The 16,245-nt window shown below is 37.2% G+C and overlaps 1 protein-coding gene across 1 annotated transcript; it reads right to left on the bottom strand.

Moving 5' to 3' along the window:
- Nucleotides 1-14,586: 14,586 nt before the first annotated feature.
- Nucleotides 14,587-15,459, bottom strand: Smp_203660 (uncharacterized protein; the record flags this gene model as incomplete). The annotated part of the gene is made up of 1 exon (XM_018789365.1): nucleotides 14,587-15,459. One exon carries the CDS (start codon nucleotides 15,457-15,459, stop codon nucleotides 14,587-14,589), a length of 873 nt encoding a protein of 290 aa, XP_018654815.1.
- Between the last annotated feature and the right edge of the window lie 786 nt (nucleotides 15,460-16,245).

The raw sequence follows: 16,245 nt of genomic DNA, 5'->3' as shown, positions 1-16,245 counted from the left end.
ATCTTCAAGTGGTTTAATTCCTTGGGAATCAATATGGTGTCCCAGGAATTCCAGAGATGAGGCGCCAAATATACACTTCGAAGGGTTGATTACAACACCATAACTTTTGAAACGCTCAAAGGGAGTCTGTAAGTGCTGAAGATGTTCTTCCAAGGAAGAGCTAGCGATTAGGACGTCATCGATGTAAACAAATACGAAATCTAAACCTCGCGTGACTTCATCCATAAATCGTTGGAATGTTTGCGCAGCATTCTTAAGCCCAAATGGCATCCTCAAGAATTCAAACAACCCAAAAGGTGTGATTACGGCTGTTTTTTCAATATCCTCAGGTGCCACTGGGATCTGATGATAAGCTCTGATTAAGTCTAGTTTTGAAAAAATCAATTTACCGTGCAGGTTTAGTGAAAAATCATGTAGGTGAGGAATAGGATATCTGTCTGGAACTGTCTGATTATTCAAACGTCTATAATCTCCACAAGGGCGCCCAATCTTGATCTTTTTTGGGAACCATGTGCAGTGGCGAGGCCCAAGGGCTATTAGACTGTCGGATTATCCCTAGTTGCATCATATGTTCAAATTCTCTTTTAGCGGACTGCAACTTATTGGGTGGTAGTCTCCTCGCCTTGGCGCAGATAGGTGGACCAGTTGTAGTGATAGTATGTTGAACATGGTGTGTGGAGTTTTCAGTTTGATAATCGGCTTTCGTTATACATTCATACTTCGATAGAAGATCGGTAAAAGTTTGACTATCAGGTCTAAGCAATCGGACACCATAAGTTTCATAATTGCAGGTGATTGTTCCGTTGACCTGTAGACTTGTATTCACGTCGATAAGTTTCTTTTTTCTCATGTCGACAAGGAGATTGTAGTTACTAAGAAAATCGGCTCCAAGGATGGGTTGTTTAACTTCTGCGACGATGAAAACCCATGTAAAACGTCTACGGAGACCGATGTCCAAGATGAGTGATTGCTCGCCATACGTTTTAATAATAGAATTGTTTGCTGCCACTAATGATAATTTAGCGTGTTGAGAGTGCCGTCGTCGGGAAAGATGAATTGGGAGTATGCTTACTTCGGCTCCAGTATCGATTAGAAAATCCGAGCCCGAAATACGATCCCTGACATGAAATAGACGGCTTGAGCTGTGGCCAGAGTCAGGCGCCGCCATTACTGCCTGGCCGGACCGTTTCCCTGGTTATCAGTGATGGGTGAGGGGAATGCACACGGGCGTGTACAACGCCGTGCTTTTGTGCCGAATTTAGTATGATACCAACAAATTTCGGATGTTCGTTTAGGTGAACGAGATCGTGGTCTAGAGCGTGATCTCTGTCTAAAAGGGGGTCTTACTTGTTTGGCCTGAACCGTTGCTACAGTGGTTTGAAGTGACTCAAGTTGATTCGTCAATTGAGATAATTGTCTTTGAATAGAGTTTAAGTAACTGACATCAGCTGCTCCATACGGCTGCATCGTATTTATATAGTGATTATCATGGCAGACTTCCATTACCTTATCCGCCATATCAGCTAAATCATCGAGAGGGGAAGACTTCCCCAAGGCACTTAAAATTTGTCTGACACTGCGTGGTAATTGGTTGAACCACATTTGTTTGAGGAGGGCTTCGTCTAGTTTATAAGGGCCGGCAAGTTGTTTCATGTGTCGGAGTAGTTGGGAAGGTCTTTTGTCTCCCAGATCACATGCATTCAAAAGTTGTTGTAATCTTGTCTCATCTGAGACTGTTGTTCGCTGAATTAAAGCCGCTTTTAATTTATCATATGGCTCGGTTTCAGGAACCTGGTCGATAAGGTCTCCTACTTCGGCCGCAATTTCGATCGGGAGTGAGCCAACTACATAAGCGTACTTAGATGCTTGGGAACGTACGCCCCTGGACTGAAATAAGGCTTCAATTTGAGCAAACCAGATTCTAGGATTATTTACTCCATAAGGTGGAAGCTTAAATTCCGAAATAGCATTGACTGCACTAAATACACTGTCAGTAAGGTTAGGTGATGAACTAAGAGTAGTTACAGGAACAGGGTCCCTCTCACTAAGCTTATGTGGAGAGTACATTAGGTTGAAGATGAGCAAAAGTGTCGTACAATGAGCGAATAAACAATATAACAATGGGATAAATGCGAGATAATAAAGTACTAGGGCTCACCAAATAATTGTGGTGGACCAAAATGTATGATAACCAAAAATTAGCAACAAAAATATTATGTCTATAGTTTATGTAACAATTAACAGTTAATAAGTTAATTACACACACAAATAACAAAATAAGGGACGTTACTTAAGTCTTCAGGCTATTGCGTGTTCGGCTGGGTTTGGTCCAAATAATCCACAATTATAAAAAATTAGTAATCCCAATATGGACGATATAGATCCAGTAGGTTTACCAAGCGTAGAATTCAATAAGAATGTCACAATTGTCTATAAACGTAGATGGTATGCAATTAATATTTCATTTAACATATTAGCAGACATAGCAGAACGATGCAGATGTGAATTAGAGTGTATTTAATGAGGAGCAGTAACAGTGTCACGATATGTTGTACTCAAAACGGAAGGAAGTCGAATTACAAGCGTTCAAAGTGATACACTTAAACAACAAGTACAATTGTTTAATGCTTAATGTACAGAATATGAAAATACATGCGAAAACTATGAAAAATTATTTACAAAATAGGTTTTAAGGTTCTATCTCTACATCTGTTCTGTTTTCTGGAAGCGATCATAATCAATGTAAACTTTCGCATTAAACTAAACGATAATAGCCGGCATTATACCTGAATCACTATCATTATAGCATTTTTACTTTTATCATAAGGAAATTGTTAAAAGATCTTTATACTACTTGAAAGTCATTCTTATTTTAGATAAAACAGCTGTATGCTGTTTCTCAATGATTTCCTTGTTAAAGTTTATTTGTAATGGAAAGTATGGTCAAGATAAACGACCAACTTTCTGAATATGAACAGGAAAAAACAATCTATATTTTGGTTAGAAAATCAATAAACTATATTAACTATATATTCATGTGATTAAAAACAAATAAATTAAAACGATTGACCTTAAAAATCCTAATCAGATAATAAATTTTTGTTTAGATTATAGAATAAAGACAAAGAAAGTATAATTTCTTCCAATATCTTAAAGACATTTGGTTACAGACTGATAAAAATCCATATTATAGTAAATGATTATAAAGAATTGAGATTCAAAAGAATCTTAATTTTCTTTCCCATCTGTGTAATAACTCAATATTATATCAATCGATCAAATACAATCAATGAGAAATTCTCTAGGTCGTTTCTAGGTTATTAAAATAAGTAAATTAAATGGTTTGATATTCATCCGTATAATAGGAATGATTAGTAGTAGGTTGAAGCCTATTTGGATCTAAAATTGGCATGATTTCTTCCTCCAATAGAGTCTTAGCATATTTTATAGTTTGGCTCACCATATCCTGACTATCCGATGGTGCTAATTCTTAGATAATTGTTTGAACATTTTTAATGATGTCCATCAAAAATGGTTAACATTGACATTAGAAGATTTGCATTCTATTTACAACACACAACTGCTTTCTCCAATTGTTTTAACTGCAGCCAATCACAAACTATGTCACATATCTGCATCAGTTGCTTGAAATGACTTGTTCAAACTATAGTCTTTAGAGTCTTTAACGTTCAGTGAAAGTGCTAACTAACCAAAAGTTTTCGAGAAGCTTAAATAATGAATAACAACAAACGAAAGACAATTTTGTAGTTTTATTCCTGTTGATAATTGATAGTGGACCGCAAAACTCTATGTTCATCCTACAATCTTGATTAAATTTTTAATTTAAAAAAAGAATCATGGGTCAAGACACGGAAGTAAATCCATGAGAAAGTAACTACTCCTTAAAATTCCGAAATGATGTATATCTTTCAATGTGACTCGGTTTTTAAGATATGCTTGAATCTAAAACATGTACCTGAGAAAATATATGTTGTAGACAGCTCCGAAAAGCAATGTTTACCAACATTATTTAATGGTTAATAAACAGTAGTTGCAAAGCCATTATCCTTATTTTACAATGAAATAAAATCAGCTTAGTGCCAGCTCATTAATTCATCTGGATCTCTCCAATCCACGAAGAGAGTTCGTATTACTAAACCGCCATACCTACGTGTGTTGAGGTATGTTGCAACGAAAATAGAGTAATCCTAAAGTGGTTTTATCAAAATCTGTAAATGATTTTAGTCATTTTTTGGGGGATTCAAACCGAATAAACTCGAGACAAATTTTTGTTAACGACCATAAGTAAATAAACTGAAATGAAATACAGTTTGCTAAAATAATCCGGACATCAGTTTACCAGCAAATGAAAAGTTTTACAAAATGATTATAGGATTTATACATACCCATAGTGTACAGGCAAATTCCAATTCGAAAAATTCGGTTCACTCTACGTACCAAAGTGCTCGTATAAGATCATTTACAGATTTTTGATGTTAAAGTAGTGCTGAAGGTTCATAAATTGAGTTTAGTAATCTACATCAGTAATCTACATAAAGTGTTACGAACTCATCTGACCGATTTATTGTTGTCATATAAATGATAAAAAAGAGATATCAGTGTATATTTAGAAAAAAAAGTGAAGAAAGTCTAGTTAAATTTGAGTTTTTCACAAAATTATTTTAAAGAAAGGATCCAACATCTATTCTTTCGAATTTTGTCGAAGAAATCTTACACCACAAATGCTCAACATCTTGCAACTAATTATTCACTTATTGATAAAGGATCTAGTAAACATTTAAAATTTTTCCTTATTTTCATTATATGAGATAACAAAATTGACTTACTCGTAGTGATAAAAAAACTCCTTGTATTAGACCGTTAATAAATTGTCACGATATGTTCTCAAATTATTACTGGTGCTACAAATATTCTTTCATGTATGGCATATATAGAAATCATACTCCTTGGATATATATCTTTCATTTTTAACTGTAAGACGTTTAGCAAATTCAATCCTATCACCTTCAAATGTACTGACAGATTGTAGCTTGAAATTCAGATAAACTTATGAGATGCAGATTAAGTATAATGATGTAATAAACTTCTACTAATAGTGAGGTAAAGAACAGGGTATAAGTTTGAATAACTATTCACTAATGTAAAAGTTTCTGTTATCTAAAAATAATTTGTTTGGATTTCCAAACACTATCGAATTTCCGTTTTAGATGTAAATTATTATAGATGCACTAACATACATCTTGCTTCACTTAATTCCAGAATGATAAAGATAGTCTACATAAATCAAACACCTAGCTATTGGCAATAAACATTTTACCATAGCATAAATAATCAAAAGTTTATTTTTAGAAGTTTCAACTACTTTAAGGACATTCATGAAAGGGATTCAGATAAAGAGTAACAATAATTCCCTCCATTTAATAGCAAGTGTATTGATTAATGACTATCCGAATCTTGAATTTATTATTCATTAGGTGTGTTCTGTAATTAGGCTGTTAACATATTTGGCATTAACAAGATCACTCATAATTTAGTCAGAGAAATAAATTTCTCAAAAGAGAATTATTATTTTTGCTTCAACTACATAATGTTAATTCCATCTGGATCCCAAGCTCAGAAAGAGGGGAAGTGTTAGGTATGAGGTTAGCAACCTCATCTCTCTGGAAAACATCTTCCCAAATACACAAACCAGTATAATTCATCTTAATCTTTTAAACTCCACCTTGGGTGTTGAAGGGTTTTCATTCAGAAGAATTATGAAGCCTAATGATGAAAGCACGGGAGTATGGTAATTCAGAGCAACCAGCCGAGAACAAAGAATGCAAACGGATCACATCTTAATTTGCATATTACTGGAGATGAAAGCCTGGGACAGAAATGGTTGGAGATCATTAGCTGGCGGTCGATGCCCATGATAGATTGCACGTGTAACTAACAATATAATATTAGTTGACAAGTCGATCATTTTGGTGGACATAAAAATATCGAAATGTCTATACAACTAACTGTCGAATTCTGCATACTAAGTAAAGAAATATTGTCATCACATCATCATAACTCTGCGTACTGATGTTCTTAAAGCTAACCTTTAGCATGCAGGTAATATCATTTTCTTAAGTAGTCTAAACTACCTTTGTAGACGTCTCGATGGTTGCAGATTATTGTAATATTAATATAGCCTTTAATGTAAGATGTTTTGTTTATTCATCTTTATCACTGCCAGGAAGTCAGTATATTATAAAAGTGCAGCAACGTCTTTTTGACCCAACTGATGGTAGTTATACATTCTGTAGCTCCATCCTGAAACAAAGTCTTCAGTGACTTGATTATGATGAAGTAGTCTTGTCCCACTGAATTATATAAGACACCTGATTTAAAGACATTGAATTTGTTTGTGAAAAATGGGATTAATTCTCAGTGTATGACATGTTTGCATAGAGTGTATCATGTTATGGTTTAATCGCTATTTTCTGGATAGAACTCTAAAGATTACTTATTTCATTTACTTCAGATGTAAATAGATGTGGCCCATTACATATAAATTATACTTGTTGATGCATTACAAGAGGACCTATTAAACAAAGCACATCCGAACTCTTCATTTATAAGATAAGATATATTACATAACCGTCATTATGGACATATGTAAGATATTTCACTTTCGTTTGTAGAAATAAGTTAACAATAAGAATTAATAAATTTTGACATTATCAGCTGACCTATTTGATAAGTAAGTTTTATTAGTCTCTTTTTTATCTTATTTACTTGAATAGAAAATTATTTTCAGAAGGGGTTCTGTGGAGATTTTAGTGTTTTTCATAGTTGAAATCATGAATCAATTGAAGCTAGACCACCATGGAAAACCTCGAAGCGCTGGATGGCCGTTTCCTACTATTGTGGGACTCCTCAGCAGTGCGCATCCACGATCCCGCCTCTCCAGATTCGAACCCAGGACCTATCAGTCTCGCGCGCGAGCGCTTAACCACTGGACCACTGAGCCGACCTCCGATGGTGTTAATGTCTAACTTCAACCAATCAACGAGACTGGTAGGTCCTGGTGTAATGAACAGGAACACTTTTGTGGACAATCGAATGTATTTAGATACAAATTACAGACTATCTCACTAAATTCTGATAACCATACAACAAACAGTTAATTTGCAAAATAACAATAGTTATCTCAATCTTCACTGTTCCTTCTGTAAATATCAATCCATCTTCTCTAATTCCATTGTTCATGTATTTTCCTATCAATTGCGCCTCATTTTAGTCCTCTCCTTATCGGTCTTCTGCCAAAATACATTCTATGTCATACCATCGCCATATACTACTTATATGGACATAAGTAGACCACACTACACTGGGTTCGAATCCCGCGAGTCGGGATCGTGAATACGCACTGCTGAGAAATCCCACAATAGGACGAAACGGCCATCCAGCGCTTCAAGGTTTTTCATGGTGGTCTAGCTTCAATTGAGTCACGATTTCAACTATAAGAAAATTATTTATTTTAAATCTGGTAGATTAAATGCAATCAAGGTCATAATTTTCTAAACATGAAAGTTATCCTTTCTCAATAATATCCTAACCAATTTAAATGTTATCGTTTCTAAGCTAAAGTAAGAAACCTTTAAATTTTAATTCTTGGTTATATATCAAATATATAATTATCTGTAATAATTAAAATGATAAAAAATAAATAATTGTTTTTCGATTCAACTGAAGTTTATGATCTCCTAATTCATTGGTTCTGTTATTATATTGAACAATATCAAGTCAGTTTGCCTGAATATTTCATTCAGTTAACCTTTAAGGTTAAAAAAAATTGAAGATTTATTATACTTCATCATTCTTCATTTCATCAGATGAATAATATATGGTTTACAATATTTCTTCTTTTTTTTTAATTAAAGAAAACAAAACCAACACTATTTGAATCTGAACACAAAGAAAGTAGAATTCGTCTAGTGAAATTAATAAAAATAACTTTGTACTGAATATTATTTGGTTGTTCTCGATTTTGCATGTTTAACTTGAAATGTTGTGTTTAAAATCTTATCAGAGTCATAAATTATTATACTGTATGGATTTTCTTTGACTGGGGACAGACAAGACTGCCTACACTCACCCTTTCCCCTTTCTTCTGATGATTGACTGGATTATGAAGACCTACACGTCTGACGAGAAGCACGTAATACAATAGATAGCTTGCATGCAACTAGACGATTTGGACTTCTCAAGTGACTTGTCCCTTCTATCCCATACACACGAACAAATGCAGATGAAGACAACTAGAGTAATAGCAACTTCTGCATCAGTAGGCTTCAACATACACAAGGGAAGCAGCAAGATCCTCAAAAACAACAAGGGGAACACTAAAGTAATCACACTTGATGGGGAATCTGTGGAAGATATAGAAAATTTAAAATACCTGGTCAGCATCATCGATGAACAAAGAGGATCTCATGCAGATGTAAAGGTGAGGATTGGCAAAGCAAGGGTGGCATTCCTACAGTTGAAGAACATACGGAACTCAAAACAACTGTCAACCAATATCAAATTCAGAATCTTCAATATGAGCGTCAAGGCATTTCTACTGTATGAAGTTGAAACATGGAGAACTAGTACAACCATCATCAAAAAGGTACAAGTATTTCTTAACAATTGTTTATGCAAGATACTGAATGTCCGTTGAGCGGATACTGTCGGCAACAGCCTACTATGAAAGAGAACAAACCAGCTCCCAGCTGAGCAGTAATTTAGGAAAAGACACTGTAGGTATATAAGACAAATTGAGTAAATCATCAAATTGCATCACGAGGCAATCACTAACGTGAAATCGTGAAAGGGAACAGAAAAGAGGAAGGTCAAAGAATACACTGCGTCAGGAATTGCAAGCAGACATGAAAAGGATGAATAGCAACTGGAAAGAACTGGAAAGGATTGTCCATGACAGTGTTGAATGGAGAAAGCTGGTGAGTGGCCTCTGCTCCTCCACGAGGGGTGACAGGCGTAAATAAGAAAGTGTAGGATTTCTTTATAGTTAAGTGATCGATATTTTCTCTGTAAAAAGCTTCACTTGTAAAAGATAGACAAAATTGTAAAACAGAAGTTAAAATAGATCTGACTAACATATGATAAATGCTTAAATTATAGACAATTTGAGTTAGTGTAAATATGAAATCAATATTTTTGGAAAAAATACTTGTACTAATTGGCAGCTACTTTTTAACAGAGAGAGATTAGATTGTTCGTATTTAACCTGGTTACTGACAGAGATATAAACATCCTGCTTTGCGAGTGAGTTGAAGGACATTCCATCCGTTTACATAAAAGTTTATCTATTATCCAATAATGTGGCCGTCCAGAAGTTTCAATTTTACAGGGTTCAAGCGGACATTCAAGTACAATGAATTGATATTTCTTTGATTTGTGACTCAGAAACCATATAAGTACGTTCCAGTGGATACATAAATAGAGGTACTATAAATAGTAACAATAACAGTAATAATTCAACAATTTTTGACTGCAAAATTGTTATATCTAGAGCCTTGATTCTTAATATGCCGCGAACTACTTGACTACTTGAACGATAGAACCCGCAAACGTCGCAAAAGAGAGAAGACAAAGACTGGTAAGCAGGAAGTTTATTGCCCCGAACAGTGTCAAAATATAGCACAGAAATCTCGTGTATTTATAGTTTTTGGCTGAAAGTAAATTATCATTTAGGTCAACCAATAAGCACATGGGTATCAAACTAATCCATCCAATGGAGAAGCTCCACGTTGGCATTTCTAGAACATTCCCCTAGCCGTGATTGGATGGAATGTCTGCGGCTCTTCCTGGGCTTCTTAGGGCTTCCGAGAGTCTACCGACGGGCCGTCCTTACACCTCCCCCTTTGAAGTCTGTGACGTATGAATTTCTTTTTGGATTTTCTTGAAGCATTGTTGTTGTTCTCGTTTTTCTGTTCATCACCCTTATCGGCTGCGCGCTCTCACTCTTAAGTTTTTCTAGTCGTTGGTTGCGGCCTTCTTTCGGGCCTTTCTCCACCAGAATGTGGAACGGTACTTGTGTGTCTACTGCTGCTGTCCTATGATCCCTTTTTATCTGATTCATATGTCTGGTACATTTTCCGTCCCTTCCACGGACTAAATAAAGTACTTTCCCGATACGCCGTACTATGACACCTGGTTCCCATTTCTGACCGTCTTGATACTTTACAAGTACCTTTTCGCCGCGGTCGTTCGTCTGATACTCTTGTACAGGTTTTCTTCTTTTCTTGGGTGGCGATTTTTTTTCAAATATCCATGGGTTCTTTGCCTGAACTTCTGATTCACCTTCTCCTGCGGCAATGAGTACATCTTCTCCATGTTTTGCCTGGGGACCGATCAACCTTGAGAGTGCATCAGATCTCACCGGACTACATATATGATTAATTGGCTGGTTAGCCAACTGCAACATTTCTATTAGGTCAAGACCAAGCAAATCTAGTCCTGGGCTTTCAGTGAGATATACTTTCACATTCTTCTGTACATTCCCTTTTTTAACTGGGCAGCATATCTCTCCAGCAATATTTAACTTTCCTCCAGATGCACTGTGTGCTAACTGGGTTGTAGGGAGCACCGAGGGTTTGCCAATATGACTCCATGTTTTGCGGCTGATCAGTGAAATATCTGAAGCAGTGTCAAGCTGTAGACGGGCACGGCGTCCATTAATCTCTAAGGTCACATATTTTCTTCGATTATGTTCTGTGCTGGTATGTGCTACCATTATTCTATTGGTTGATGAACAGTTTTTACGTCTTCGGTAATGAACACTCGATGAGCGACGGTGCATCTTCTTCTTACAACATGTTTCTTTATGTCCTTTGAGCTGACATCTAGTGCACCGGTAGTTTTTGTATGGGCAGAACCTTTTGTAATGCAGCTCTCCGCAAAACCAGCATGCGGATGGAGGCTTCTTAATGGTTGTGTTCTGCTTTTGCATATAGGAATCTTTCTTCCCACTTACTGCCTGTACATAAGGTAGTCGACCATTATTTTCTACCATTGAAGTGTCATGCTTCAAGTTCACCAGATGCTGACATTCAGTAGTCACCTCTTGAAGGGTGATATTTGGGCACTGTTCAATTTTGCTTAGAATTCTGGTTCTAATGTCGGCGTCTTCTGAAGATTGTAAGCTGCATACGAAAACAAGACATTTGAATTGGTCTTCTGTCATTGCTGATAGTTTAAAGCGCTCACATTCGCGATTTATTATGCTAGCATGTTGCACCCAGTCATCATTGCCGGCTTTTACTATTTTCAAGCACTGATATCGAATATTGAACAAGGAAGACTGTTCACCGAAAATTTGCGACAAAATTTTAACTGTTTCTTCGAATGAAATGTCTCTTGGGTTCTTGGGCAGAATGTAATTAGTATATCGTTCATGTTCAATGGTACCCAGCTTTCGTAGTAGCACCCTGACCTTGGCGGCATCATCAAAAGTTTCTAGGTCGACATTAAATACATCTTCATATTTCTTGTACCAAGATTCGAATGTTACACCAGCAACACCATCAAAATGAAATTCGTGAATGGAATCAATGATACAATCAGCATGCGATTTGGCAGAAACATCTGTAAGTCCATTCTTATTGAGGTTCATCTGCTGGGTTAGTTTTTCGAGTATGCGCATCTGGAATTGTTCAAGCCGTTTTTCATGGCGCTCTAGAAAAGCTTCAAATTGGTCAAAGGTAATAGACATCTTGATAAATTAACCCGTCGCCAGTTGTTATATCTAGAGCCTTGATTCTTAATATGCCGCGAACTACTTGACTACTTGAACGATAGAACCCACAAACGTCGCAAAAGAGAGAAGACCAAGACTGGTAAGCAGGAAGTTTATTGCCCCGAACAGTGTCAAAATATAGCACAGAAATCTCGTGTATTTATAGTTTTTGGCTGAAAGTAAATTATCATTTAGGTCAACCAATAAGCACATAGGTATCAAACTAATCCATCCAATGGAGAAGCTCCACGTTGGCATTTCTAGAACATTCCCCTAGCCCTGATTGGATGGAATGTCTGCGGCTCTTCCTGGGCTTCTTAGGGCTTCCAAGAGTCTACTGACGGGCCATCCTTACACCTCCCCCTTTGAAGTCTGTGACGTATGAATTTCTTTTTGGATTTTCTTGAAGCATTGTTGTTGTTCTCGTTTTTCTGTTCATCACCCTTATTGGCTGCGCGCTCTCACTCTTAAGTTTTTCTAGTCGTTGGTTGCGGCCTTCTTTCGGGCCTTTCTCCACCAGAATGTGGAACGGTACTTGTGTGTCTACTGCTGCTGTCCTATGATCCCTTTTTATCTGATTCATATGTCTGGTACATTTTCCGTCCCTTCCACGGACTAAATAAAGTACTTTCCCGATACGCCGTACTATGACACCTGGTTCCCATTTCTGACCGTCTTGATACTTTACAAGTACCTTTTCGCCGCGGTCGTTCGTCTGATACTCTTGTACAGGTTTTCTTCTTTTCTTAGGTGGCGATTTTTTTTCAAATATCCATGGGTTCTTTGCCTGAACTTCTGATTCACCTTCTCCTGCGGCAATGAGTACACCTTCCCCATGTTTTGCCTGGGGACCGATCAACCTTGAGAGTGCATCAGATCTCACCGGACTACATATATGATTAATTGGCTGGTTAGCCAACTGCAACATTTCTATTAGGTCAAGACCAAGCAAATCTAGTCCTGGGCTTTCAGTGAGATATACTTTCACATTCTTCTGTACATTCCCTTTTTTAACTGGGCAGCATATCTCTCCAGCAATATTTAACTTTCCTCCAGATGCACTGTGTGCTAACTGGGTTGTAGGGAGCACCGAGGGTTTGCCAATATGACTCCATGTTTTGCGGCTGATCAGTGAAATATCTGAAGCAGTGTCAAGCTGTAGACGGGCACGGCGTCCATTAATCTCTAAGGTCACATATTTTCTTCGATTATGTTCTGTGCTGGTATGTGCTACCATTATTCTATTGGTTGATGAACAGTTTTTACGTCTTCGGTAATGAACACTCGATGAGCGACGGTGCATCTTCTTCTTACAACATGTTTCTTTATGTCCTTTGAGCTGACATCTAGTGCACCGGTAGTTTTTGTATGGGCAGAACCTTTTGTAATGCAGCTCTCCGCAAAACCAACATGCGGATGGAGGCTTCTTAATGGTTGTGTTCTGCTTTTGCTTCCCACTTACTGCCTGTACATAAGGTAGTCGACCATTATTTTCTACCATTGAAGTGTCATGCTTCAAGTTCACCAGATGCTGACATTCAGTAGTCACCTCTTGAAGGGTGATATTTGGGCACTGTTCAATTTTGCTTAGAATTCTGGTTCTAATGTCGGCGTCTTCTGAAGATTGTAAGCTGCATACGAAAACAAGACATTTGAATTGGTCTTCTGTCATTGCTGATAGTTTAAAGCGCTCACATTCGCGATTTATTATGCTAGCATGTTGCACCCAGTCATCATTGCCGGCTTTTACTATTTTCAAGCACTGATATCGAATATTGAACAAGGAAGACTGTTCACCGAAAATTTGCGACAAAATTTTAACTGTTTCTTCGAATGAAATGTCTCTTGGGTTCTTGGGCAGAATGTAATTAGTATATCGTTCATGTTCAATGGTACCCAGCTTTCGTAGTAGCACCCTGACCTTGGCGGCATCATCAAAAGTTTCTAGGTCGACATTAAATACATCTTCATATTTCTTGTACCAAGATTCGAATGTTACACCAGCAACACCATCAAAATGAAATTCGTGAATGGAATCAATGATACAATCAGCATGCGATTTGGCAGAAACATCTGTAAGTCCATTCTTATTGAGGTTCATCTGCTGGGTTAGTTTTTCGAGTATGCGCATCTGGAATTGTTCAAGCCGTTTTTCATGGCGCTCTAGAAAAACTTCAAATTGGTCAAAGGTAATAGACATCTTGATAAATTAACCCGTCGCCAGTTGTTATAACGTATCAATTTGCCCTCTTAATATATATATATATGTGTCCAATGATACAGGAAATACGTACGAGCAGTCTTGGGTGCTATTCGGTCCTTCCCTATCTGCCTAGCCCAGTCCGTTAAGTCCAGAACACAAATAACAGCCTCAGCAATATGAATCATTATTTACAAGCATACTGGGTTATATATACTAACCAAACAGACCACATATATCAAAAATAGAAAAATAACATTTGCACAGTAATTGGCCAATGTGGCTGTAGCTAGGGGGAAAGTAATCAATAATAATAGTTCCAAGGTCAAAATAAAGGTTATGATAAGAGGAACACAGAAACGATTAGGTCACTTATTTAACAACTATCCAATAGGAATAGGCATATTATATTTGTCCATAAATAGACATCAGATTTAGGTTACTCATTTAACAACAATCCAATAGGAATAGGCGTATTACATTTGTCCATAAATGGACATCAGATTTATGATTCATAATTCGCCAGGGGATATAACACCTCCCCTTTTTGAGAAATCCGGGGTTGATATCCGGATTTTAAATTTTCTCGGATTCACCCTCCCCCACGAAAGACTGTTGGATCCTCATATAGCCAAGTTACTATTAATGCGATATGTTTGTCACATTTAACAGAGAAACCATTAGAACTGAAGAGATCATGAGGATCGACGACATTTGATTCGAGGTCACCAACATTTGATTCTTCTGAAATAGTTTCCTTGAATTTCCTCGGAACCTCATTAGTAGATAATGAATCATTAGGATAATCAGTATCTATGAGAGTTGTATTGGATTCTTGATTATCATTTAATACATCTGACATTTTTCTCTCATTTTTATAAGAGAATTCAACAGGAACATATGAATCATCAAAATAATCTAAATCTGGTAGAACAATTACAGAATTTTGATCATTAGATTCATTAGAAACATTTTCCGTATCATGATTAAATTCATTTGGCGCCTCTGTATTCAATACACTGCTCGATTTGTTTCCCGTTTCTTCGTGGGCGGGTACTGCAGCAATTTCATGAGCATTTTGCAAGACATTTACTTTCTGTGAATAGGATAATTCACTGTTTGCACGTCCGTTTTCGGGATTAATAAGACTTGGACCGTGTACAGGGCAAGTATCTGAAACAGGTAGTACTGGGTTACTGGGCTGATCGTGCATAACTGCTGCATTTAAATTATTGCTTTGTATGGATTCATTGAGGCTTTCGCCGGCATATTCATTAGTTCTGTAATCGTTTTCCAGCTCTGTACGCAAATTTGAAATTAATGCGTCAACTTCCGTTGCACCCCCGAAGCATGGGTGATTCAGCAGCTTCGCGTGTAACTTGTCAATGAAATCCAATTGACTCTTTCTAAAGCGCTGCTCTTGTCGCTGGATTAGCAACTGAAATTGATCGGAAGTTAGAGCCATTTTTTTATGCAAATAATAATAATAATAATAAATCCAAAAAAAAAACACCGGCAATTATTATGGATTATTTAATTCCGAAATGGCGTCAGCGGCTGCTGTATTTTTTTTTCAGAATCCCCGTCGCCAGTTGTTATATCTGGAGCCTTGATTCTTAATATGCCGCGAACTACTTGACTACTTGAACGATAGAACCCGCAAACGTCGCAAAAGAGAGAAGACAAAGACTGGTAAGCAGGAAGTTTATTGCCCCGAACAGTGTCAAAATATAGCACAGAAATCTCGTGTATTTATAGTTTTTGGCTGAAAGTAAATTATCATTTAGGTCAACCAATAAGCACATAGGTATCAAACTAATCCATCCAATGGAGAAGCTCCACGTTGGCATTTCTAGAACATTCCCCTAGCCCTGATTGGATGGAATGTCTGCGGCTCTTCCTGGGCTTCTTAGGGCTTCCAAGAGTCTACTGACGGGCCATCCTTACACCTCCCCCTTTGAAGTCTGTGACGTATGAATTTCTTTTTGGATTTTCTTGAAGCATTGTTGTTGTTCTCGTTTTTCTGTTCATCACCCTTATTGGCTGCGCGCTCTCACTCTTAAGTTTTTCTAGTCGTTGGTTGCGGCCTTCTTTCGGGCCTTTCTCCACCAGAATGTGGAACGGTACTTGTGTGTCTACTGCTGCTGTCCTATGATCCCTTTTTATCTGATTCATATGTCTGGTACATTTTCCGTCCCTTCCACGGACTAAATAAAGTACTTTCCCGATACGCCGTACTATGACACCTGGT

Source organism: Schistosoma mansoni, chromosome W (genome assembly GCF_000237925.1).
Source record: "Schistosoma mansoni strain Puerto Rico chromosome W, complete genome".
In the NCBI taxonomy this organism is placed as follows: domain Eukaryota; kingdom Metazoa; phylum Platyhelminthes; class Trematoda; order Strigeidida; family Schistosomatidae; genus Schistosoma; species Schistosoma mansoni.
The sequence above is the reverse complement of the archived record's forward strand: the minus strand, read 5'-3'. Positions and strand labels throughout refer to the sequence as shown.